General features: G+C 44.6%; 1 protein-coding gene across 2 annotated transcripts; it reads right to left on the bottom strand.

Moving 5' to 3' along the window:
- Positions 1–2,232: 2,232 nt before the first annotated feature.
- stard5 (StAR related lipid transfer domain containing 5) lies at positions 2,233–26,626 on the bottom strand. Of its 2 annotated transcripts, XM_034106866.2 has the most exons (6): positions 26,133–26,626; positions 22,480–22,529; positions 20,482–20,614; positions 19,607–19,724; positions 7,383–7,476; positions 2,233–7,303 (listed from the first exon to the last, which is right to left on the bottom strand). In XM_034106866.2, exons 1-6 carry the CDS (start codon positions 26,220–26,222, stop codon positions 7,153–7,155), a joined length of 636 nt encoding a protein of 211 aa, XP_033962757.1. In that variant the 5' UTR covers positions 26,223–26,626; the 3' UTR covers positions 2,233–7,152. The 2 variants fall into 2 exon arrangements, with proteins under 2 accessions (XP_033962757.1, XP_033962766.1); XM_034106875.2 differs by lacking the exon at positions 22,480–22,529.
- Positions 26,627–27,093: the final 467 nt, after the last annotated feature.

The following is a 27,093-nucleotide window of genomic DNA, read 5'->3' as shown; positions in this document are numbered from 1 at the left end:
ACGTCTCCTTGCAGTATCAACACTAATTCGGCTGACTTTTATATTTGATCCAATTAGTAGATAGCCTGTATTTACACCATAACGGTGCACAGCTGATAGAAAGGGACTTTTTTGTAGTTTTTAAAGATATTACTGATTTTCTGAACTACCTTTCCAACTCCTCATGCAGTTGACTGTTACAGGTCTATACAGGTTCATGGTACAATGCATAAGCTTCACATCGAGAGACTGAAACTGTATTTTCCTTTACCGTTCTGTTTTAAACTCACAATAAAGTGAATAGTCATTATGTACGATATTATTATGTTTTATTAACTAGACCACTGGTCTAAACCGCACCTCCTAGTGGTTAAAGCACGTTATTGAATGTAGTTGTTGAATGTAGTTGTTGAATAAGTTATATTTATTTAGTTATTGATGAAAACATTTAAATATTAAGAGTAGCCTACATACAAAATAGAGGTCAATGATAGAAATATAGAATGGAAAATATCTAGAAGATACTGTAGTGATCTCTACAATAAAACAGTTTAGTGCAGGACGTCCAAAGATATTAACAGGAGGATGTGCAAAACAGACAAACTGATAAGGCTGAATTTTACTCAGGTGTAACTAAAGTCTGATTTAAGGGTTGTTTATATTTCACATCATTAATCAGAATCTGCAAAGTAACAAAAATAAATGTAGTAGAGTAAAAATACCAGGTTAACCTCTGAATTGTAGTGGAGTAGAACAAAGTAGTACATGCTGCTGTAACAAAAACATTTCCCAACTTGGGATCAATAAAGTATCTTATCTTAAGATGATCGATGGCTACTGCCATATTTGCTAAATGTGCATCTGAACCTTGACAAGTGCATGTTTCAGGCTTATCAATTAACAACAGGAGGGGTCACAGACATAAGACCAGCTGTTACATAAAGCTCTTCTGACCTTAGCTGTCGTGTGGGTATATATTAATGCTGCCCATTATGGACACAAGCAATTTTCACCCATGTATTAATTATATGTTTTAAATTTGATAACACCAATGTGTTTCGTGTCCCCTAAACCTCCAGGGATGTATACAGTTTAATACTGGCAACTTCTAATTGTGGGAAATACGAAAACGTCTTTTAAAACTACATTTCCCAGTAGAGACGTGCCATAGAACATGTTGCGAAACACACAATAGGCAGCAAGTGTAATTCTGGGGGGGAGGGCCGGGCTGGACCCGTCCAAGTCCAGTTTTGGATAGTCTGGCGTGGTTCCATTCCATTTCAAAGAGCTTTGACGCTCAGCGTAACCTTGTCGCACTGCCACTCCAATATCCAATCACAGAGCTTGAGGGCTAATCACGGGGTTTGTAAAGCAAGGCTGATGTTGTAGTCCCAAACGATAGCTGGGGATTCTGGGTAGTGTAGTGTCTTCGGAAACTCTGTAGTGTCTAAACTCCGAAAACACAATTTGTTTCTCCGAATCGAAGGTTAAAAACACAAAAGCATTGTACACAATTTAAACCAATCTATATTGTGTAATTAACAAGGATAAACTGATGTGTTTTAGTGGATGAGTAATGGAGATATCACTGTGTAATCATTTGACAGTGTGGGGAATACTTCCGGTTTTATTATGAAAACTTCGAGACCGGAAATACTGTTTTCACCCACGCTAACTTTACATGGAAGTTGCCCCATATACAGTACACGTTCTCCTGGCGAGACCTCAAATCATCTTCGTATATCTATCAAACTGTAGATCCTACACATCCACTGGACGTGGATTATAAAAGTACAATATACACTTCTCGCTAGAAATCTAATAAAAAAGCATTTTAATGGCCAAACTATTCCACAATTTAGGATTTTCCAGAGAGGGTTATTTGTGAATAAACGACCCTCCGGAGCGTTTGCAATCGACAGGAGCATGTTGTTTCTTACACGACCACTAGAGGGGCTACACTTTAAAACGTGTCTCTGGGTCGTATTTAGCTGCTGAACAATCGACCTATATGGTCGTTTTTTGTAGGATGACAGGCTGGCCTGTGCACGTCCCCGGATGCTATGACCTGTTTGGCGTTTCAATCAAATACATGTTTTGTATATATCTGAGACCTATAATATACTGTTGAGAAATAGTATAATAGGTGTCCTTTACATTCTGATCATGCAATGGAACAATTTGATCAGTCAGTCATTTTTTTGCAATGATATATAATGAATGCATAAAGAAACGGAAAACAAGATGTTCTTATTAATCATTTTAATGCTGGTGAAACACAGAAGTCACTGGGTGCAGAACAGCACGAGATGGCAGATGCATGTGATCTGATAACGTACATGGTAAGATGAGTCAATGAAAACCACCTGACATGAATCATTGAACATCTGCTCTGCCACACAGGGACTCTGGCTCGGTCTCCGCATGTCACCACAGAACACATGTACTTAGGGAACCTGGCCTCATTGGTCCTCACAGCCAACGGGAACGCTCCTGCCTGTTTGCATGCTCTTTGAACGGCGTGTCTCCCTGGAAACAGTGAGATTGGTCACAGTTCAGAGGTCAGATAAACCTGCTGCTCCACGGTCTCCAGCACCGCTCTGTTTACAGAGAAATCAAACCATGGAAACGATGAGATGTCCACGCATTGTCCCTGATGGGAAGCTGTTGCCAGAGGAGTCAGTTGGCTGGACACATGTTTAGTCGTGAACAAGCTGCTGGTTATTTGGTGGCAGTCCAAACAGAGACACGATCTCCATCCGGTACCAACAGGCCGTCGGTCTGGTGATCAAACACGGAGGTCTGCAGGACTTGATGTGTTGTTTATGGTCAGAGTAAGCGTTAGAGATGTGCTCCATTCTACCGTTTTGTATCGTTTACTTTTGTCACTTTCTTTTATAGAAAGTTGTCTTGAGTTTGTTTTTGAGTTAGCTAGTGGGCGCCTTTGGCTTTTGAGGTTATTAAACAACATCTTTGGGTTCGACAAGTCTTTTTGCCCCTGGTTATTTAAACTCGTGTTACTCCCCTTTGCCCTAGAGCGTTGGGCAACGTCACATGGACCACAAAGCTCTGGAGCCACAGCGAGCTGCAGCACATCGTGCCCTTCCACACTGAAGAAACTCACGCATTGACGTGTGTTAACTGACCTCACATAACTATTAGATTAGTTGAAAGCAATAGTATTAAGTTGAACCTAATATTATTTATTTAAACTTAATATTGCTTCCAACTAACCTAATACAGTTATGTAAAATATATTGACACAACACATTTAATTAAAGTCAACATTTCAGTTTTCTCAGTGCATATTGTAATAAATATTGATCATAGCCCATTTCACGCGAGCATTATGGAATCATTTTGGATGAGAAGTCCGCCCATTCCTCCTGTGGGAGCGTAGCTCCAGGAAGGGAGAAAGAGAACACTTGGTGTAGTACAAGTGGGTCTGACAGCAGAGGCCTGAGATCAGATCACATGTCAGAGACGGGTCAGGAAGTCAGAGGGTGGTGCTGGCTTGATTGTACTGCAGCAGCTACCTGTATGTACATTGAGATCATATGACAACAAATAAATAAAACCCTGCTGGATCCAGTTAAAACCGCAAATGCCTTCCGCCCTGCACCCGTAAGCACAGAGGACTTGGAACAGGTGCAATGTAATAAAGAATATTGTTACGCTGTGAGGTCAGAAGATGTTACAGATAACATGGTCAAACGCTTTGAAAGGAATATTAAAAGACTAGTTACAACGTGCCACACTCTATGGCTTACACACCCAGGCTGCAGAGAGAGTGGACCCCCCTCACCACACAGATCACATCCATACGTGTCCATTGAGCCCTAACACAGAGGGAATGGAGGGAAGGGTACGCCCATGAGGAGTGAGGTACAGTACAGATGTACCTCATCAATTGGAATATCTTACATCGTAATTATAATACATTTTATTTCTATAGCGCTTTTCTTGAACCCAAAGACGCGTTACATTTGGGAGGGAGGGTAGACAAACAAAACAAAAACAAAGCCAAAAAGAAACAAAACAAAACAGAAAAGCAGTAAAGCGTAAATCCTTATCAAGTAAAGAAAATGAAATGGCAGCTTTGACATTAAGTTATAAAGTATGCATGTACAGAAGGGTGAGGGTCTACCTGAAGGCGAGTCTTACAGAGCGTGACATGGTGAGAGGAATATAGACGGGCCTCTGGCCAGGAAGGACATGTGTCCTAAAGTCTCAGATAAGAACGAGAGAAGTGAAAATACTATAATTATATACAATCCCACTTCTTCATGTTCCACAAGTGCATTTCCCATTTCTTTCCCCCATTGAGCGTGTTGTAGACAGCAGTGTGTGTGGGGGGGCTGGGCTCACATACACGCCATCATGCAACCAGCCGGAACTGGAACTTCATATTAAACATGTTCAGTTTATAGGATGAGCATCTTCTAGTGTTTTAAGTCCTGTGCCGTTTCAAAGCGTTCTTCTGCTTTGTGTCCGGAGCTGGTGTTTGAGGAGAGCCTATCTCAGACTGGTGTTTGGAGAGAGCCTATCTCAGACTGGTGTTTGGAGAGAGCCTATCTCAGACTGGTGTTTGAGGAGAAGAAGTAGGAATTATTCTGGCTTTTATCTGATCATTACCAAAGCAGCGGTGGAGAAAGTGTTCAGATTCAGTCACGATTACAAACACATCCTGAATGTACAATGCAACATAAAGTCAGATTATGGAAGGTTTCCCCTCCCTGTTGTTGAGTCATGCCGTAATGCTTCAGACCGGACGCGATGCTGCGTTCAGACCGGACGCGATGCTACGTTAAGACCAGATGCGATGCGACGTTCAGACCGGACGCGATGCTGCGTTCAGACCAGATGCGATGCGACGTTCAGACCGGACGCGATGCTGCCTTCAGACCGGACGCGATGCTGCCTTCAGACCGGACGCGATGCTGCCTTCAGACCGGACGCGATGCTACGTTCAGACCGGACGCGATGCTGCCTTCAGACCGGACGCGATGCTGCCTTCAGACCGGACGCGATGCTGCCTTCAGACCGGACGCGATGCTACGTTCAGACCAGACGCGATGCGACGTTCAGACCGGACGCAATGCTACGTTCACACCGGACGCGATGCGACGTTTGGGGGCGGCGCGATTACATGTAAAGTCAATGCAGAGACGCGATCAGACGCGAATTCGCTCCGACGGCGCGCATGAAGCGGTGGCCGCGGCGCGAATCACGCGATTGAACGTGCCGCGTCAAACGCGAGACTTACATTTTTTCAACTCGGGCGTTAAATTCACGTGACACGTTCTCGCGGAAGCCAATCAGAGGTGAGGATCTCAGCCTGCCGTCACTGACGTTCAACCAGAAAACATCAGCCATTAGCTGTTAGCAGTTAGCACACAGAGATCACAGCTCCTCATATCTGTTCAGATACTAGACAAAGTTAAACAACAACAAACCACAGACATGTCTGTGTCATGGCGAATACAGTCGCTGGTTTATTTATGTCTGTAGGCCGTTGTTGTGTGGAGTGAGCAGCTACAATGTTAGCTTAGCCTGGTCGACCCAATCTCCATTCAGAAAACAAGCATTTTAAAAACGTTGTTCGCCTGCCGTCTGTCTGCAGACTTGTCAAAGCATTAATTCATGGTTTTTACTAACCGGTATCAGTATGTTGTTACGTCGGCATCATTTAGAAACGTGTATTACAATTTAATCACGGTAAAATATGTTTTGTTGTAGTTGTAGCTCCCGAGTCAGCGCGTCTTGTTTGAATGATGCCAGTAAACACAGCTGGCAGCCGCGGTGAAACTCGAGCGACTAGAGCGACTAGAGCGATGCGATAGGAGCGTTTAGAGCGAAGCGAATATTCGCATCGCGTCCGGTGTGAACGCAGCATCAGTGTGGCTGGATGAGGTAACATCACAGTTCAGGAGCCTGGAGCTCCTGATGAAATATGAATAAGACTGAGGTGTCCCACTGTAGATAAGGCTTACCTACTTTACCATAGGTCAGACGCCCCCAACAATCTCTAAACATAACTTAAAAGATCGTTGTTTTCCAAGAGTTCTAATGTACTCTGTCCTGTTTTTTAAGACACATTACACAGAGACATCTTGTGGTGCATTTTTGCATCTTTCACAGTGTCTCCAGTAAAACAGTGGTGACTCCTTGTGTTGCTCTAATTACACATTGGAACAGTTAGAGATCATAAAGCGTGTCTTTGCAGTACAAGCTGCCGAATGTCTTGAACGTATCAGCCTTGAGTGCAGTAACTAACACCACAAGTGAACTCATTTCACCAGGTGTTTCATCGTATGCAGCTGTAAGGGTTTGTGTTGTCTTTGTGAGCACCCAGCCAGTCAGACAGCTGCTTCAATGTTTCCTAACAAACTGCAGGCGGCTGCTATGGATCTGAACGTCATGAAGAGTTTGATTAGACATGAAGAAAAGAAAGGGGAAATGTTCTCGATGGAAAAAAGGAAGACACTTTTCTGCAGGGCAGAACACATCATATGTAGAAGCCGGCGTTGTTTCAGACAGAAGTCAAAGCTGCCTTCGTGTTAAAGGCCACCTTTGCCATCCCGCCTGTGCTTCAGTGTTTTAAGAGGCAGTATTGACTTCATCCATCTACATATTCAGCGTGTGCAGGTGAGCTGAAGATGGGCAATGGCAGGTCAAGTACAACACAAACAACTAAACATGAGGTGTGAGTCAATACTCCAAACAAACAACCTGATACCAGCATAGGGTACAAAAGTTCCATGCAACATGCATGTTTACTGTACACACTCAAGTATGATCATTATATCAAGAGGAAATGTCGAGTGTCTCACCATATAAAGTAAAGATGTTCTGGACTTTTAGCACATGTGGAAATATAGATATCTATTTCGTTGATTAGAGTCGAGGAAATCTTTCCTCATAAGAGCTGGAAGCCCTCCTTCTATGGGATTTATTTTTAAGTCTAAACTGCTTTCAACAAGAGGGACTGACTGTTGATTTACTCCTGCAGTGACACAGGAATCAAGGAATGTACATTAAACATAAATTGTGGATCAATTTAGCGATTATTAATCTCAGTGTGCTGATTGCTTTAGAGTTTGGACTGTTTAAAACCAAGGGACCGTGGGTCTGACCGGCAGCGGGGTGACGGAGATCTCTCATCTCTCGGGGTCAAAGGTCCTTCAGGGACTTGACGGCCTTGGCCAGGTTGCTGTAGAACTCGGCCATGCTGGAGGGGAAGAACGAGTCGACCACGGAGCGGGGAAGGAAGCCCCCCAGGTCGGTCTGGAAGAAGCTGAACACCTGGGTTTTGTTGGGCTCTCTAGAAGAAGAAGCACAACAACACGTCAGACACAGCAAGAGGAGCAGGACTGCAGTGAAGTCGTGTGTTGTGTACTCACCCTGAGATGGGAACACAGATGCAGCCACATGGATGGTTGAATCCTCTCACATAGCCAGACTGGGGGGGGCAGCTCGGGTGGCTCACATTAGTGGCTGTTGAAATACATGTGGTTTACACATTTGTATGCATCATATTGATCCTTCTGTCTGTGGTAATGTGGCTCTCCACCATATCTCCACACATATCCATATCTCCACACAACATAAATGGAGTTGAATCTATTCCCCAAACAATTTCTTTAAACAGCAGTGGCAACATTAGAGAGGCTGTATAATACTCCAGGTTCTTATTAGAATGTTGTGCCTCTACCTCTACTATTGTTCTCATACTGCCTGTGCTGCAGCACCTCTTTTCACCCTCTGTCTGAAACCAGAGCCCAGTCTGCTCTGATTGGTTAGCTGGCCGGCTCTGTTGTGATTGGTCAACCGCTTAGAGATGTCCCGCCTCTAAGCCAATCAAGTACCATGTGTTAGAGCGCTAGCCAACAGAAGCTTGAGTGTGTGACATAGTTATGTCACTAACTTACAGAAGTAAACAAAGGAGCCCAATAGAAGCGTTTCAGGCAGGGGGGGGTTGCGGACGGAGTGTGTTCTGTGTAGCTCCTCTTAGCCGTCCCCCGGCAACTCCCGAGCAGCAGGGAGGCTGGGTGACTGTTCAGAAGGGGCATAACGCGAAACCCGCAGGTCCCCACCAACCCGTTCACATATCTAACAGATATTCCCCACTCAGCGAGACACCCGCTGAGAAGCCAACTCTGGTTATTGGTAGCTCTATTATGAGACACGTGAATTTAGAGATCGAAGCCTCCACAGTCACATGCATTCCGGGGGCCAGAGCGGGCGACGTTGAGGCGCATCTTAAACTGCTGGCTAAAGATAAACGTAAATACAGTAGGATTGTTATTCACGTCGGTGGTAATGATGTTCGTTTACGCCAATCAGAATGCACCAAACTTAATGTGGAGTCGGTGTGTAGTTATGCTAAAACAATGTCGGACACCGTAATCTTCTCTGGTCCCCTCCCCAATCTGATCAATGATGACATGTATAGCCGCATGTCATCATTTCAGCGCTGGTTGTCTTGGTGGTGCCCAGCAAACAATGTGGGCTTCGTAAATAATTGGACAGCCTTCTGGGGAAAACCTGGTCTGATTAAGAGAGACGGCATTCATCCTACTTTGGAAGGTGCAGATCTCATTTCGGCAAACATTTCAGGGCTTTGTGGACTTAATCCATGACAAACTGGAGTTGAGACCAGGAGGCGGAGTCGCAGTCTTACACGCTTCTCTGCGCTCTCTCCTAGGCAGTCATCCATAGGAATCCCGAACCCAATAAAATACCCAATATTAGCAATGTGTGTGTCTGCCCAAGGACAATTTAAGGTAAAACCTAATAGAGGTGTCATACATAATAACCTAATAAAAGTAAATGTAACAACTACTACAGTGCAACAAAACAGGAAGATTAAATGTGGTCTCTTAAACATAAGATCTCTAGCATCTAAAGCAATATTGGTAAATGATTTAATATCAGATTATAATATTGATATATGCTGTCTCACTGAAACTTGGTTGAGACATGAAGAATATGTCAGCATAAATGAGGCCACTCCACCCAGCCATGTTAACACTCATATTGCTCGAGGCACGGGCCGAGGAGGTGGAGTTGCAGCAATCTTTGACTCAAGTTTACTTATCAATACTAAACCAAAATTAAATTATACCTCCTTTGAAAGCCTCGTTTTTAGTCTTACGCATCCGACCTGGAAAACTTTGCAGCCAATCTTATTTGTTACAGTGTATCGTGCACCAGGTCCTTATTCAGAATTCTTATCAGAATTCTCTGAGTTTTTATCAACTTTGGTTCTTAAAACAGACAAAGTAATTATCGTAGGTGACTTTAATATTCATGTTGACGATGATAAAAATAGTCTTACTGTTGCATTTAACTCTATATTAGATTATGTTGGTTTCTGTCAGAGTGTAAATAAACCAACCCACTGCTATAATCACACTCTCGACCTTGTTCTGACTTATTAGTCGAACCGCATAATCCTGCTTTATCCGACCATTTCTTAGTAACTTTTTTAGTACTATTACGAGACTACAAAGCATTAGTCAAAAGCTCCTGCAGCAGAAACCTATCTGTTAGTGCTATAGCCACATTTAAGGAAGAGATTCCACCAATACTTAACTCGATAGCATGTCTGCATGTAGGGGAGGAAACTTATACAAAATGTACACCACCCCAAATTGATCATGTTGTTGATAGTGCTACAGATGCGCTGCGAATAAAATTAGACTCTGTTGCTCCTTTGAAAAAGAAGAAAATAAAACAACATAGATTAGCTCCATGGCATAATGCCGAAACCCGCAAAATAAAGCAAAAGTCTAGACAACTTGAAAGGATATGGCGTTCCACTAAACTTGAAGAATCTCGTTTAATTTGGCATATTACTCTCAATGAATATAAGAAAGCACTGCGTAAAGCGAGAGCAGCCTACTACTCTTCATTAATAGATGAGAATAAGAATAATGCAAGATTTCTTTTCAGCACTGTAGCCAGGCTGACAGAGAGCCACAGCTCCATTGAGCCTTCTATTCCCATAGCACTCAGTAGTAATGATTTTATGTGCTTTTTTAACGATAAAATTGTTACTCTTAGAAACAAAATTAATGACCTCTTGCCTTTGACCAGTATAGTGTTATCAACAGCTCCCGGAAACGTAAGTTCTAATATTACACTAGATAGTAAACTAGAATGCTTTTCAGCCATTAACCTTGAACAATTACATTCAATGATTCTCTTCTAAACCATCAACGTGCATGTTAGACCCAATTCCAACTAAGCTGTTGAAGGAAGTTTTTCCATTAATTAGCACTTCTTTATTAAATATTATGAATATGTCTTTATTATCAGGCTATGTTCCACAATCATTCAAAGTAGCAGTGATAAAACCGCTTCTTAAAAAGCACAACCTCGATCCAGAGGTTTTAGCCAACTATAGACCTATTTCTAATCTTCCGTTCCTCTCAAAAATTCTTGAGAAAGCGGTCGCAAAACAGTTGTGTGATTACTTAAAAAACAATGATTTATTTGAAGATTTTCAGTCTGGCTTTAGAACACATCATAGCACAGAGACAACTCTGGTTAAAGTCACAAATGATATTCTAATAGCCTCAGACAAGGGACTTGTCTCTATTCTTGTTTTGCTCGATCTTAGTGCTGCATTTGATACTATCGACCATGATATCCTATTGCAAAGACTAGAGCACTTAGTTGGCATACAGGGAACTGCTTTAGGCTGGTTTAGGTCCTATCTATCTGAACGCTCTCAGTTTGTACGTGTTAACGATGAATCTTCCACGCAAACCAAAGTTAGCCATGGAGTGCCACAGGGCTCAGTGCTCGGACCTATTTTGTTCACATTATATATGCTTCCGTTAGGCAATATTATAAGGAATCATTCTGTAAACTTTCATTGTTATGCGGATGATACTCAACTATATTTATCAATCAAGCCTGATGAAATTAATCATCTAAATAAAATTCAAGACTGCCTTAAGGACTTACAAACGTGGATGACCTTAAACTTTTTGATGTTAAACACGACCAAAACTGAAGTTATTGTACTTGGCCCGAAGAATCTACGAAACAAATTATCTAAAGATATACTAACTATGGATGGCATTAATTTGGCCTCCAGTGAGACTGTAAGGAATCTTGGTGTTATATTTGATCAGGATTTATCCTTTAACGCCCACATAAAATCAATTTCAAGGACCGCCTACTTCCATCTACGTAACATTGCAAAAATCAGGCATATCTTGCCTCAAAACGATGCAGAGAAACTAGTCCATGCATTTGTTACTTCTAGGCTGGATTATTGTAACTCTTTATTATCAGGGAGTACCAAGAAGTCAGTCAAGTCGCTTCAGCTGATTCAAAATGCTGCGGCTCGTGTACTAACCAGAGTTAGGAAAAGGGACCACATTACTCCTGTTCTGGCTGCCTTACACTGGCTCCCTATAGAACACAGGATAGAATTTAAAATTCTTCTTCTCGCCTACAAAGCCCTTAATGGGCAGGCGCCATCTTACCTTAAAGAACTCATTATACCCTACTGTCCTACTAGGGCATTGCGTTCCAAGAATGCAGGGTTGTTGGTTGTTCCTAGAGTCTCTAAAAGTACAATGGGAGCCAGAGCCTTTTCTTATCAAGCTCCACATTTGTGGAATCAGCTTCCAGTTTATGTTCGGGCGGCAGACACCCTATCCGTTTTTAAGAGTGCGCTTAAGACCTTCCTTTTTGATAAAGCTTATAGTTAGGGCTGATTAGATTCAGCCCCTAGTTTTGCTGATATAGGCTTAGTCTGTCGGGGGACATCTTACTTCTTCCTTCTCTCTGTCTATACCTGTGTACCCTCATGTTCCGATTAACCCAGCTTCCCCAAATGTCTTTCTTTTTGGTGTCTATATACGTTGGGATCCGGAGTCATGGATGATCCTGCGGTCCTGGATCGCGAGCGCTGGATCTTGAGTCGTGGCTGTGGTCCTGGATGGATATCCTCGTGGATTCATCTTCCTATTATACACACATGCATTTCCAAACATTTGGACTACCTATGTTGCAAATGTATTATCTCTTCAATTTACACACGGCATCTATTGCACGTCTGTCCGTCCTGGGAGAGGGATCCCTCCTCTGTTGCTCTCCCTGAGGTTTCTCCCATTTTTCCCTTTAAAACTGGGTTTTCTTTGGAAGTTTTTCCTTGTACGATGTGAGGGTCTAAGGACAGAGGGTGTCGTATTGTCATACTGATATTCTGTACACACTGTGAAGACCACTGAGACAAATGTAACATTTGTGATATTGGGCTATATAAATAAACATTGATTGATTGATATAGTGCAAGTAAATATTAAAAAGTAAATACAAAAAGAAAAATAGTTTAAAAAAAGTGAAGTAGTGAAATAATAGTCTATATGCAAGTTATTGGAATGATCCATCCATCCATCCATCTTCTCCCGCTTATCCGTGGTCGGGTCGCGGGGGTAGCAGTTCCAAACTTTCTTTTCCCTGGCGACATCAACCAGCTCTGACTGGGGGATCCCAAGGCGCTCCCAGGCCAGCGAAGAGATATAATCCCTCCACCTGGTCCTAGGTCTACCCCTTGGTCTCTTCCCAGCTGGACGTGCCTGGAACACCTCCCTAGGGAGGCGCCCAGGTGGCATCCTAACTAGGTGCCCGAAACCACCTCAACTGGCTCCTTTCGACGCGAAGGAGGAGCGGCTCAACTCCGAGTCCCTCCCGGATGACCGAACTTCTCACCTTATTCCTAAGGGAGACACCAGCCACCCTGCAGAGAAAACCCATCTCGGCCGCTTGTATCCGCGACCTCGTTCTTTCGGTCATGACCCATCCTTCATGACCATAGGTGAGGGTAGGAACGAAAATGGCCCGGTAGACAGAGAGCTTTGCCTTCTGGCTCAGCTCCCTTTTCGTCACAACGGTGCGGTAAAGCGACTGCAGTACCGCTCCCGCTGCTCCGATTCTCCGGCGCATCTCACGCTCCATTGTTCCGTCACTCGAGAACAAGACCCCGAGATACTTGAACTCCTTCACTTGGGGTAAGGACTCATTTCCTACTTGGAGTGGACAGTACATCGGTTTCCTGCTGAGAACCATGGCCTCAGAGTTGGAGGTGTTGATCCTCATCCCAGCCGCTTCACACTCGGTTGCGAACCGATCCAGTGAGTGCTGAAGGTCGCAGACCGATGAAGCCATTAGAACCACATCATCTGCAAAAAGCAGTGGTGCAATCCTTAGTCCACCGAACTGCAGACCCCCTCCCCCACGACTACGCCTCGAAATCCGATCCATGTATATTACAAACAGGATTGGTGACAAAGTGCAGCCCTGGCGGAGGCCAACCCTCACCGGAAATGGGTCCGACTTACTGCCGAGGACCCGGACACAGCTCTCGCTTTGGGAGTACAGAGATTGGATGGCCCTGAGTAGAGACCCCCTCACCCCATACTCCCGCAGCACCTCCCACAGTAACTCCCTGGGAACTCGGTCATACGCCTTCTCCAAGTCTACAAAACACATGTAGACCGGATAAGCGTACTCCCAGGCCCCCTCCAGGATCCTTGCGAGAGTAAACAGCTGATCCGTCGTTCCACGACCAGGACGGAATCCGCATTGTTCCTCCTCAATCTGAGGTTCGACAATCGGCCTGACCCTCCTTTCGAGTACCTTGGAGTAAACTTTCCCGGGGAGGCTGAGTAGTGTGATGCCTCTGTAATTGGCACACACCCTCTGATCCCCCTTTTTAAAAAGGGGGACCACCACCCCGGTCTGCCACTCCTTCGGTACTGTTTCCGACTTCCACGCAACGTTGATGAGACGTGTCAACCATGACAGTCCCTCGACACCCAGAGCCTTCAGCATTTCCGGGCGGATCTCATCCACCCCCGGGGCTTTGCCACTGTGGAGTTGTTTGACGACCTCAGTGACCTCCCCCCGGGAGATTGGTGTTGATCCCCCGTCATACTACAGCTCTGCCTCTAACATAGAAGGCGGAGTTGTCGGGTTCAGGAGTTCCTCAAAGTGTTCCTTCCAACGCCCTAACACTCCATCAGTTGAGGTCAACAACGTCCCATCCTTACTGTACACAGCTTGGATGGTTCCCTGCTTCCCCCTCCTGAGGTGTCGGACAGTTTTCCAGAACAACTTTGGTGCCGCTCGAAAGTCCTTCTCCATGTCTTCTCCGAACTTCTCCCACACCCGCTGCTTTGCCTCGGCCACGGATGAGGCTGCTGCCCTTCGGGCCTGTCGGTACCTTGCAACTGCCTCGGGAGTCCCCCGGGATAACAAATCCCTGAAGGCCTCCTTCTTCAGTCGGACGGCTTCCCTGACCACCAGGAGGTTCGAGGGTTACCGCCCCTTGAGGTACCTAGGACCTTGAGACCACAGCTCCCCGCCGCGGCTTCGGCAATAGAGGTTTTGAACACCGACCACTATGGTTCAATGTCCCCAACCTCCACAGGAATGCCCGAAAAGCTCCGCCGGAGGTGCGAGTTGAAGGCCTCCTGAACTTGGGCCTTCTCCAGACGTTCCCAGTTCACCCGAACTACACGTTTGGGCTTACCAGGTCTATCCAGAGGCTTCCCCCGCCACTCGACCCAACTCACCACAAGATGGTGATCAGTTGACAACTCCGCCCCTCTCTTTACCCGAGTGTCCAAAACATACGGCCTCAGGTCCGATGATACAATAACGAAATCGATCATGGACCTTCTGCCTAGGGTGCTCTGGTACCACGTACACTTATGAGCATCCTTATGTTCGAACATGGTGTTTGTTATGGCCAATCCATGACCACCACTCCGGTTCAGATCAGGGGGGCCGTTCCTCCCAATCACGCCCCTCCAAGTGTCTCCATCATTGCCCACATGTGCGTTGAAGTCTCCCAGCAAGATTAAAGAGTCCCCTTCAGGAGCCCCATACAGGACTCTTTCCAGGGTCTCCAAGAAGGCCGTATACCAGAGTCCTGCATCGGGTCGGGTACCCGCGGGTACCCGACGGGTGACCCGCAAAAAAGGTGATTCGCGGGTGGTATTTTTTCAAACGAAATGGCTGAGGTGAAGCTCTCTAGCGGAGAATACAGCATTTTCAATAACACTTCCTCAAGAGCGAAATCCAACGTCTGGGAGGCTTTTGGTGTCATCCTAGATGGAGAAAATAACCAACATCCCACGCTTTTTGAGACAAATATGCAACTGCGTGTGTTAATAATTGCACGTTTTCACTGCTCATATATATGCGGGTTCGTGTCGGGTTGCGGATCTTGTGCCGACGGGTCGGGTCGGGTCGGGTTGCGGAACTAATTGGCAATATGTGCGGGTAGCGGGGCGGGTTCGGTATTGCACGTCGCGGGTGCGGGGCGGGAGCGGGTCTTGAAAATCAGACCCGTGCAGGACTCTGCCGTATACTCTGAACTGCTGTTTGGTGCATAAGCACACACAACAGTCAGAGTTTTCCCCCCCATAACCCACAGGCGTAGGGAGGCGACCCTCTCGTCCACTGGGGTAAACTCCAACAACGAAGCACCTAACCGGGGACTTGTGAGTATCCCCACACCCGCCCGGCGTCTCACACCTTGAGCAACTCCGGAGAAGAATAGAGTCCAACCCCTATCCAGAAGTAAGGTTCCAGAGCCGACGCTGTGCGTAGAGGTGAGCCCAACCAGATCCAACTGGTAACGCTCCACCTCCCGCACAAGCTCCGGCTCCTTCCCCCCCAGAGAGGTGACGTTCCACGTCCCAGAAGCCAGCTTCTGTCGCCCGGGTCTGGTCCGTCGAGACCCTCCGGTTTCACTGCCACCCTTCTGGCAGCGCACCCGACCCCATCGCTGTTTCCCGTAGGTGGTGGGCCCGCGGGACGGAGAAGCGGAGGTGTTGCCCACGTTGCCTTTTCGGGCTGGGCCCGGCCGGGCTCAGTGGCAAGCCCGGCCACCAGACACTCGCCGATGAGTTCTCCTTCTGGGCCTGGCTCCAGAAGGGGACCCCGGGCTTCCTCCGGGCCGGGTATCCTCACTTCTTGTTCTTGTTTCTTTCATGAGGTCTTTTGAACCAATCTTAGTCTGGCCCCTTGCCTGAGAACAATTTGCCATGGGAGACCCTACCAGGAACACAAGGTTCCAGACAACACAGCCCCCAGGTTCATCAGGGCACACAACCCTCTCTACCACGGTAAGGTGCTGGTTCTTCAGAGATAATCCAAGTTATTGGAATGATATATTAGATAAATAATTACTAAGTAGCAGATGAATGTTATGGATGTTGTTTCAGCAGTTCAGGTGTTTAACAGTCTTCTGGCCTGTGGGATGAAACTGTCCCTGAGTCTGGTGGTTTTAGTCCGGATGCTGCGGTACCGCCTGCCAGACGGCAGCAGACTGAACAGTTTGTGGCTGGGGTGATGGGGGTCTTTGATAATCCGGAGGGCTTTCTTCCTGAGCCGCTGGGAGTAGAGGTCCTCCATGGATGGCAGCTCCGTCCTGGTGATGTGCTGTGCAGTTTTCACCACCCTCTGTAAAGTCTTACGGTGCACCTGTAGAAGGTCAGGATCCTCTCTATGGAGCACCTGTAGAAGGTCAGGATCCTCTCTATGGTGCACCTGTAGAAGGTCAGGACCCTCTCTATGGAGCACCTGTAGAAGGTCAGGACCCTCTCTATGGTGCACCTGTAGAAGGTCAGGACCCTCTCTATGGAGCACCTGTAGAAGGTCAGGATCCTCTCTATGGAGCACCTGTAGAAGGTCAGGATCCTCTCTATGGTGCACCTGTAGAAGGTCAGGATGCTCTCTATGGAGCACCTGTAGAAGGTCAGGATCCTCTCTATGTTGCACCTGTAGAAGGTCAGGATGCTCTCTATGGTGCACATGTAGAAGGTCAGGATGCTCTCTATGGAGCACATGTAGAAGGTCAGGATGCTCTCTATGGAGCACCTGTAGGTCAGGATGCTCTCTATGGAGCACCTGTAGAAGGTCAGGATCCTCTCTATGGAGCACCTGTAGAAGGTCAGGATCCTCTCTATGGAGCACCTGTAGAAGGTCAGGATCCTCTCTATGTTGCACCTGTAGAAGGTCAGGGTGCTCTCTATGGTGCACCTGTAGAAGGTCAGGATGCTCTCTATGTTGCACCTGTAGAAGGTCAGGGTGCTCTCTATGGTGCACCTGTAGAAGGTCAGGATCCTCTCTATGGAGCACCTGTAGAAGGTCAGGATCCTCTCTATGGTGCACCTGTAGAAGGTCAGGATCCTCTCTATGGAGCACCTGTAGAAGATCAGGATCCTCTCTATGGTGCACCTGTAGAAGGTCAGGATGCTCTCTTTGGTGCACCTGTAGAAGGTCAGGATCCTCTCTATGGAGCACCTGTAGAAGGTCAGGATCCTCTCTATGAAGCACCTGTAGAAGGTCAGGATGCTCTCTATGGTGCACCTGTAGAAGGTCAGGATGCTCTCTATGGAGCACCTGTAGAAGGTCAGGATCCTCTCTATGGAGCACCTGTAGAAGGTCAGGATCCTCTCTATGGAGCACCTGAAGGTCAGGATCCTCTCTATGGAGCACCTGTAGAAGGTCAGGATCCTCTCTATGGAGCACCTGTAGAAGGTCAGGGTGCTCTATATGGAGCACCTGTAGAAGGTCAGGATCCTCTCTATGGAGCACCTGTAGAAGGTCAGGATCCTCTCGATGGAGCACCTGTAGAAGGTCAGGATCCTCTCTATGGAGCACCTGTAGAAGGTCAGGATCCTCTCTATGGAGCACCTGTAGAAGGTCAGGATCCTCTCTATGGAGCACCTGAAGGTCAGGATCCTCTCTATGGAGCACCTGTAGAAGGTCAGGATGCTCTCTATGGTGCACCTGTAGAAGGTCAGGATGCTCTCTATGGAGCACCTGTAGAAGGTCAGGATCCTCTCTATGGAGCACCTGTAGAAGGTCAGGATCCTCTCTATGGAGCACCTGAAGGTCAGGATCCTCTCTATGGAGCACCTGTAGAAGGTCAGGATCCTCTCTATGGAGCACCTGTAGAAGGTCAGGATCCTCTCTATGGAGCACCTGAAGGTCAGGATGCTCTCTATGGTGCAGCTGTAGAAGGTCAGGATGCTCTCTATGGAGCACCTGTCGAAGATCAGGATCCTCTCTATGGTGCACCTGTAGAAGGTCGGGGTCCTCTCTATGGAGCACCTGTAGAAGGTCAGGATCCTCTCTATGGTGCACCTGTAGAAGGTCAGGATCCTCTCTTTAGAAGTTGCAGAGTATCCTGGAGTCCATGTTGAACCTCCTCAGCCTGCGGAGGAAGAAGAGCCGCTGTCCAGCTGTTTTGGTGATGGTGGTGGTGTGAAGAGTCCATGTCAGGTCCTCAAAATATTCTTCCTCCCATTCTGGGTGGAAGTGGTATGTCTTTAGCTGCTTGCTCGGTCCCGCACTCATTTTGTTGTTTGTCTCTTTAACTTAATTTGAGTTTTCCCGGCACTTGACTGATTTTGTATCGCTTTGCATTCTGGGTTAACAGACTGGAAAGCGATAGGTCACTTTTTCTGTCAATCAAGTAAACTCCTGAATTAAGGGGCAGGGAGGCCAAGGGAGGAGGGATCAAAACCTGTTTTGTCTATTTTAATGGAGCTGGATTTTTTTTTTTATGAATGACTCGCGATCTACCAGTATTGCCCGGTCGACCGCGGTCGACGTACTGGGCACCTCTGATATAGACGGTTCGGCCACACGAGGCCGACAGGGAAACGCAGAAACGATAACGGGTCCTAAGGTGGGTAGATCTGCGGACGCAACGCTCTGGTGGGCCAAACGGCTCCACGTGTACGCCCTATAGGATCATTTCCTGATAACGATGACGCTATAGCCCCGCCTCTCCCCACCTCTACTGCTCTTAACTGTATTCACTTACAGTTAAATAAAAAAAAAACGTCATGTGTGTAAAGTGTGTATGTGGTGTGTGTTTGTGTGTTTAGATTTACATTACACATGAGGAGCATGATACAGATTACAGGTGCATGTTTTAGAAAAGCCAGGTGGCATGGTGGAGAAAGCCCTCCTCACAACCAGGACACACATTTCACCCCTTTTTCTTTTAATAATCAATTTGTCTTTTTAGCCTTAATGTAACAATGCACGACAGGGACTGTAATGTGGCCAGCGCTGTTCCCACTGGGATACAAAGCTGCTCCTTAACCTTCGTCTTTTATCAAACATAACGTGGCAGGAAAAAGAAAGGGAACTCAAATCCTTTTTGTTAAGTTCTCGGGGTTAACATGCCTTTTTACAACCCACACTGTGAATGTTCGCAAAATGATTCAATATAGACAATAACAAAAAGATTATTTGTGCACTAATGTGTTTGTTGATTTTTGGAACTCAGGTGAAGATCAGACATATTTCAGAACAAATGTATACATACATGCAGGATATTCCAAAGGGTTCACTTGCCACTGCATTTGATGAAATTGTCATCTCAGATATAAAAAAAGGAACCTGTCACTACTCTGTTGAGACATGTAGTGTATTCACAGCATAGTTCAACCTCAGACAGCCTTTCTTCAACATCACTACCTCAGGTTCAAAGAGCCTCTGCTGTATGGCACAATTACTTTAAAGAGGACGCCAGCACAGGAAGTGGAGGAGAAAAGAGAACGTTTTTACGCACCGTTCGATGAGATGGTGCCGTCTTCGTATTGCTTGATTAAAATAACATCGACAAAGTCTCGTGGAGCGATGATGCCCATCGCTGCTGAGGGCGTGACCGTCCGACAGACAGAGATGTGCTGAGTGGGGAACAAGGAGATGTTCAAACAAAGATAAAGTCAAACTAACTTAATATCACTTTACTTTAAACCTGCTTCATGCAAGGATTTTTTCTTTTATTAAATGCTGGGGATTCCCCCACTCGATAAGATACAGTGGAGTGTCAATGATCACACGCAAAGCAAACAAGAACATACGAGTGACAGTTAGATGCAAATACACACTGAATCCTGTACAAATCTGTCGCCTCTTTTCTTCCTTTTGTGTACTTTGGGATAAGACCTTATGGAATATCAAACTATGAGGCATTCCTGCAATTTATTGACAACATTTAAAACCGTTTTCAAACAGTTTTGCTGCTATTTAAAGGTTACAATATTGTTATTATGCAAAATCCACTTGTTCTGTATGTTATACATCAGCACGTGTCCCCTCTGTGTAAAGAGACTCTGACAGTTTCAGGAACAAAGAGTCTCTCTTTTTGTCCTGATCCATTTCTATAGAAACCTGAGCTGATCAGATTTTGGCCACTTTGTGATGTCATAACGATTTTTTGGCTTGGGTAACCATTAGCCAATAACCAACCAAGGTAACCCCCCCCCCCCCCCCCTTATCCACTGAATCTCCTCCAAGAGCAGTGTAACAAGGGACCTTTAAGACATCCAGTCAAGCTTTAAAATATTCCCTCTTTGATGGGATATCAAACGATCTGGGTTAACTCATACATATTGATCATGAATAATAACTGTAATCAGAAGAGAGAAAGTAGCAACACACCTCTGTGATTTGTTCCACAAGCTCAAACCTTTTGACATTGTTGTCCCATTTGACTCTCATGCCATTGGGTACGGGCTTCAGACACTCCCACACTTTCTCCGGACTGCCACTGATAACCCCCTCCCCCTTGTAACTGCAGGAAGGACACAACACAGTCAGGAGATCACATTATTAAAGGCATGACTGCTGTTAATTACATTCATACATTACTGGACAGGCAGACAGAGAAACAGTCGTTTATTCAATTATACACCACCAAGCCTTGAAATAACTAAAACATGGTTGACTTTTAACTAAATACATCCACATGTATATCGAGCAGGGTTTGGCATTTAACATGGCAACAACAGCTTACTCAGTGGCCTCCATATAGACTGGATTGAGTCCTAAAACTCGGAAATTCGTTAACATTTGATCACTTTCTGTTCCCTCGTCTATAATTGTTTTTTGAAATGTTCTACAACACAGAATATGTTAGTAAATAACCCACTGTTCAATGTCTGAAGGTTCTATGTGCCATAAAAACAGTGGTTGCTATCAAGTCTCTAATGGCGCATTTCTACTGCAGGGCCTCGCACGGCTTAGTACAGTATAGTTAGGCCTTGGTAGGCCAGGCTCACTTTATGCTGCGTTCCCATTACAATTTAGTAGCTGGGGCAGTAACTATAGTAACGCAGTGTAGGCGGAGCCGTGACGTCATCTTCAATGAGAACCACAGAAAACCAACATCAGCCGTTAGCTGTTAGCGCTCAGAGCTCCTCATATCTGTTCAGAAACTGGACAGAAGTGAAACAAGTACAAACCACAGACTGTCTGTGTCATGGCGAATACAGTCGCTGGTTTATTTATTTCTGAAAAGGCCGTTGTTGTGAGTGTGGACGGTCGGAGCATATATAACGTTAGCTTAGCCGATCTCCATTCAGAAAACACGCATTTTAAAAGTGTTTTTCGCCTGCCGTCTGTCTGCAGACTTGTCAAAGCATTAATTCATGGTTTGTACTAACCGGTATCATTATGTTGCTACTTCGGCATCATTTTGAAACGTGTATTACAATTAAATCACGGTCAAATATGTTCATTTTGTTGTAGTTGTAGCCCCTTTGCCAGCGATTCTCTCTCTAGTTTAGCATACTCAGCCCGGTTGTTGGCCCGGAAAGAACCTGGATTTTGGAGAGCCAGAAAACCCGTTAGCCGGAACTACCCCTAGTGGAAACGCAACAAAAAACGGGGCGGGTTTGGCCCAGCACGCTTAAACCGTGCTACGCGCTGCAGTGGAAATGCGCCATAAGAGAGATTACTAAACGTCAGATGCCGAACATTAGCCACCTTTAGCTTAGCGCTGGTGATATGACCACATGTACCGTGATGTAGTTCGTTTATAGCCACCTTAACGTTAGCTTTTTACTTCTGGTGATTGCATTAATGCTACAAAAATCACAAAGTGGTGTTAATATGTGGAGATGAGCCTGCTGAACAAATGGTGTAAGCACCAACAAAAACGTATTATCTGCAATATTCCGAAATCAAATGGGAAAGTCCCATTGCTTTTTTTTTAGGGCTGGGTTTGGCCTACAACAACACGTCATCACTGCACCTCTCTATTGTCCCCAGGACAATGAGACGGCATTAGTCTTTTGGCACCTACTGTACTGAAGAAAAAACAGGGAGAGCTAAAGCTAACAGAGCTGGGTTCCATTGATATATAATAGAATGTGTCAAAGCTCTATTCAGTAAATATGAGTACAGGGTAAAGGTAAATTAGAACATTATCATGATATGTTCAAATGTAATCATGTTGTTTAAGAAGAGAATGAGGCCTGTATTTTATTCTATATTTTTAGGTTTGTAATTTGCTTGTATGGGAAAAACACAGTTATATCACTTTTACACCACGAAATTGAGAACCTCAACACAGCCATTTTCACAATTTAATTGTTTCCATTTTGACATGATCAAGCCTGAGACTGAGAAAGAAAAAGAGAATTTGAGCTTTCTCACACATTCCCAGGGAACTCAGACGAGGGACGCCAAGACACAACCACGTCATTCTGCCGGAGAAAACAGTACACAGTCAGCCACATAAACCTTAGTGTGATGCACGGCCCTGATGGATGCTGTTCCCTCTGACACACAAATTTCAAAAACAACACAACTATTAATTTCTTACTTGAGGAGCTAGCATGATCAAGAGGTCAAGAGCAAATCACTGTTGAAGCTGGTAGTGAACCATCATGGCGCTCCAGGGACCGTTGTCCACAGATTGTGTTCAGCATCATTGTCACTAACCGTCTTTGAGCACCAGGAGAAGCGCTGTATGAACACCATGTGTTGTTATTACTACACGGCCCTAAACTGCACTGCCGATGAAGCTAATTAATAAGTGACAGGGTGGATTAGGTGCTACATTTGGATGAAAGAGTTCTGACTAGCACTTCACTTTTCAAATATGCAATTTGTGTTATTGCGCTATAAAAACCAAATGTGATGGTTTTAATGAATATTCTAATTTAAAAAACCTGGCAGAATAACAAGCTGTTAATGTTATCTGATCCTTAACCAGCTGCAACATTAATTGATGTACACATTTATGTATCACAAAATATAAAGCAGTGATATAATAGAAAGAGAGAAGAAAAAAAGTCGGGATAACGGGTTCGTTTCTCGTTACCCCGACATCTCCTTCATAAAACTAATAACAGGGGGAGTAATCGGGCAGTTCGGTGTGTGTGTGTGTGTGTGTGTGTGTGTGTGTGTGTGTGTGTGTGTGTGTGTGTGTGTGTGTGTGTGTGTGTGTGTGTGTGTGTGTGTGTGTGTGTGTGTGTGTGTGTGTGTGTGTAGTTAAAATGGAGCAGCCTGCGGTCACTCTTTAGCTGTTCGGGTGAAGGTAAACACAGTGTAGGCGGTGCGTTAAAGCTCTTTGCGCGCTGGTGCTGCTCTTCTCGAGTTACACGTCCCGCTGCCTGCTGGAGTGACCGCAGGCTGCTACGTTTTAACTTGGCCCAAATGTCCTTAAAATGAAGTCTGAGTTCGAAATATATCTCAAATAATGTATTCACTGTCATTCCCCACGTAAACATAACAGTCTGCAATGAAATGGTTGTCTCCTCTGTGCTCCACTTCCTCCTTGGCGCACCGGTAACTTTCTCAACAAGAACAAAAGTCGTGATAAAGGGTTAGTCTCTCGTGCGCACAAGAAACGAACCCGTTATCACGACTTTTGTTTTTCTCCCTCTTTTTTTCTCTCCCCATGTCCCTTTAGGGCAGTGGTTCTCAAAGTGGGGGGCGCAGAGGCATGCCAGGGGGGGGCGCGAGAGACCAGGAGGAAAAGTGGTTATTCAAAAACAAACAAAAAAAAGATTAAAAAAAACTTAAATCATAATTTGAAAAATTATTGATTCGAAAATAATATGATGCAGTACAGTACTATTACGTCTGGGTCTCTGTGCTTCATTAAAGCTCTGTGTATGTGTATGTGTGTGTGTGTGTGTGTGTGTGTGTGTGTGTGTGTGTGTGTGTGTGTGTGTGTGTGTGTGTGTGTAACGAGACATTTTGTGTGTGTGCGTGCGCGAGCGAGAGAGAGAGAGCACCAGTACCGGAGATCGTTGTTGTTAGCTTCTGGTGCTAGCGAGCTACGCTAACGGGTATAAGGAGTTGTTTCAACAACAAAGTGGAGGAGAGTCCTCTCCTCTCAGACTGAGAGACTCAGTGAGCTAAAGGACTCTCTCAGTGTTATCTCAGTGGGTCTCAAACGGTTTGGTCACCATTAATGTAAACAATTATTTCCGAGGCACACGTTTATATGATCATAATAGTTATAAAAAATAAGAGAATAAATGAAAAATAGCTATGAGATACTATATGACATTAAAACAAGAATACAGTTTAAAAGGGTGATTTGTAAATTATCCATAAAGAAAAAGTAAATCTATTTACAGTTCTGTTTCATATGGGTGTTGAGAGAGGTATCCATAGATCTCTTCATGTTGCTCTCAAAGTGCACCAGATTGATGCTTTTAACTTCAATATTTAAAAATCTTCCCGGGGGAGCATGCCCCCGGACCCCCCTATGTGAGGTCCACACACCACCTATAAAAATAGCACTTTACCCCTGCTTACACCTATATGCCGTGAGCTGATTATCGAGCCTTCATTGTAACAGTCACACTGTGTATTTGCGTGTGGGGATTGTTGCAGTAGAAAGTTCCACTGTAGCGCCCGGTACATTAATGGGAAACCCTAAATGTTTGAGCACCCTCTATGAAACGTCAAGCTACCCCACAGCACCCCGCAAATAAATCTCTGGCACCGCCACTGAGCCTGACTATTTGTGTCGGGGGGGCCCCGACTTCTTTTTTTCTCCAAAGGGGGGGCCTGACAGAAAAAGTTTGAGAACCACTGCTTTTGGGACTCCGAAATGATTCTAATATTTTTGTACTTTTATTTATGTATCATTTTGAATGCAGGATGTTTACGTACGAAATAGTTTTCTGTACTGCTGAATTATTACTTTTACTGATGTATAACTTCTGAGTGTGTCTTTCAAAACTGCTCTCTCTACATCACTGTATGGTGTATTCAGTGTCCTAAGTTTTACTTAGTAGGTTGGTCCATTTGTGTATTCTTGCTTATTCTGTGTAGTGTGTACTCTTTAGATACTCTATAGATATTCATCTTTCTGTTGATATCTATACATTTACTGTTAATGTTTATTTTTAATTGATTAGCAATGTCTAGTTCCTAATGTTGCTGTAACAACTAACTTAAAATCTAACCTAAACCACGATGACATCTATACACACTTTGTTTCATCAAGTGCCAAACATTAAATGATCCATTCATCGCTTGTCTGAGCTATTCTGTCCAGCGTCATTTCAACATGAATTACTCAGATATTTTACTAGTAAAGCAAAAGCATAAATTCTACATTGTAAAACACCTCAGTTACAAACAAAAGCTCTGCTTTCAAAATGTAACTTGAGTAAAAGTACAAAAGTATTACAAATATATACTTAAGGTACCAAAGTATCATTATGTAGTAATAGCCCATTTCACAATCTTATATTATATAATAATTATTGATGCATTAATGTGTCATTCACTTCAATCTTGCAGCTGATAAATGTGGGGTTTATTTTAACTAAATTATATACTGCTGGTTAGCTTAACCTATAATGTTATACCACAATGTATTAGTTGTTTTATATAGTTTATAACCAACATAGTTTTTCAAAGTTGTAAGTTACTTATGCAGTAAAAAGGTTGCCTTACTAAGTGTGTGGGGCCAAAATGTAAGGTAGCATAATGTGAACATATTCACAAGTACCTCCATGTTTTTACTCAAGTCTAGAATAAATGTACTTCGTTACTTCCCAGCATTGGTTAGAACAAACAACAACACGGGTTAAAGGATGGAATAGTGAACAGTAAAGCCTCACATTTATGAAATAGAGCTGTCCTGTCTGTAAGCTAACGTTAGGTCTACCTCGGTGAGCAAGGCCACATCCAGTGACATGTATCACTGAAGCTAACGTCATTGTTCTGTATGTTAAAACCATAGACTGTTAAAACACTATCTGAGAACAGCAAGTATCAGGGCCATGTCCATTAATGTAGTACAAAATCATATCAGACAATAAAAACGTAATGTTTACCGATTTTTTGCAGACTTTCCACCCGGACTCATCCGTCTTGTAGCCCATCAGACAATCACCCACTGCCTTCGCTTTATGTTCATAATCCATAATAGATAGTAAAAGTAACCTTTCTCAGACCAGCTGACGTTATTGTCGCTTACGGTTTGACACACAATACCGGTTTCTTTCAATTCAACAGAAAATCTGAGTCACACTGTACTGTAGCTGGGTCAGTCACGCAAATGCAGCGGTGGCGAGTTACTTAACATTAGGATGTGGAGCCGCCACTACAAAGCTAGCGTTAGCCAAAATGAATGAAAGGTGCTAAGCGATGCCCGCATCGTTTACTAAAAAATAGCTAGCTCCCGGTTGTGAGGAATGTGACAACTCTGGGACTGTTCTCTACAACACCTCTGTGGCCGCGCAGCAGCCCACACCTGCCTCTGGAACAAAGATAAAATCCGAAAAATTATTGAATGGAATTCCTGAAATACATGGACATTTCCTAGCGATGTGTCACATCATCCAGTAGCAATAACTTCCGCTTTTAGCTTTCAAAATAAAAAAGCATTTAACGAAATTAAGGTTTATGAACATGTTACTAAACCTTTTACTATATTGTGAATAACATACAGTGATTTATTCAATTATATTACGTGTAGTTTGTAAAAAGCAACATATTTTAGTAACTGACTTGTTCCAGGTATCTTATCTTGAAGGCAGAGCCGCGTCCCGACTCTTTCTCGCAGTCTGTTTGACTTCCGGTCTCCTCATACATCGATCACCAGCACCAGCTGGAATTCTCGCAAAGCAAGCTGGGAAATGTAGTGGTCTGTCATGTCATTCTACAAATGAGGAAATCCCCACTACGACACTATTTGGGAGGAATAACATTTGTATTTTATTGTAAGATTTACGATTCAAGATTCAAAGGCTTTATTGTCATATACACAGTAGCTGCAGTGTAGTTATGGCAATG

This window comes from Pseudochaenichthys georgianus, chromosome 3 (assembly GCF_902827115.2).
Source record: "Pseudochaenichthys georgianus chromosome 3, fPseGeo1.2, whole genome shotgun sequence".
Taxonomy (NCBI): domain Eukaryota; kingdom Metazoa; phylum Chordata; class Actinopteri; order Perciformes; family Channichthyidae; genus Pseudochaenichthys; species Pseudochaenichthys georgianus.
This window is presented reverse-complemented; position numbering and strand designations above follow the sequence as displayed.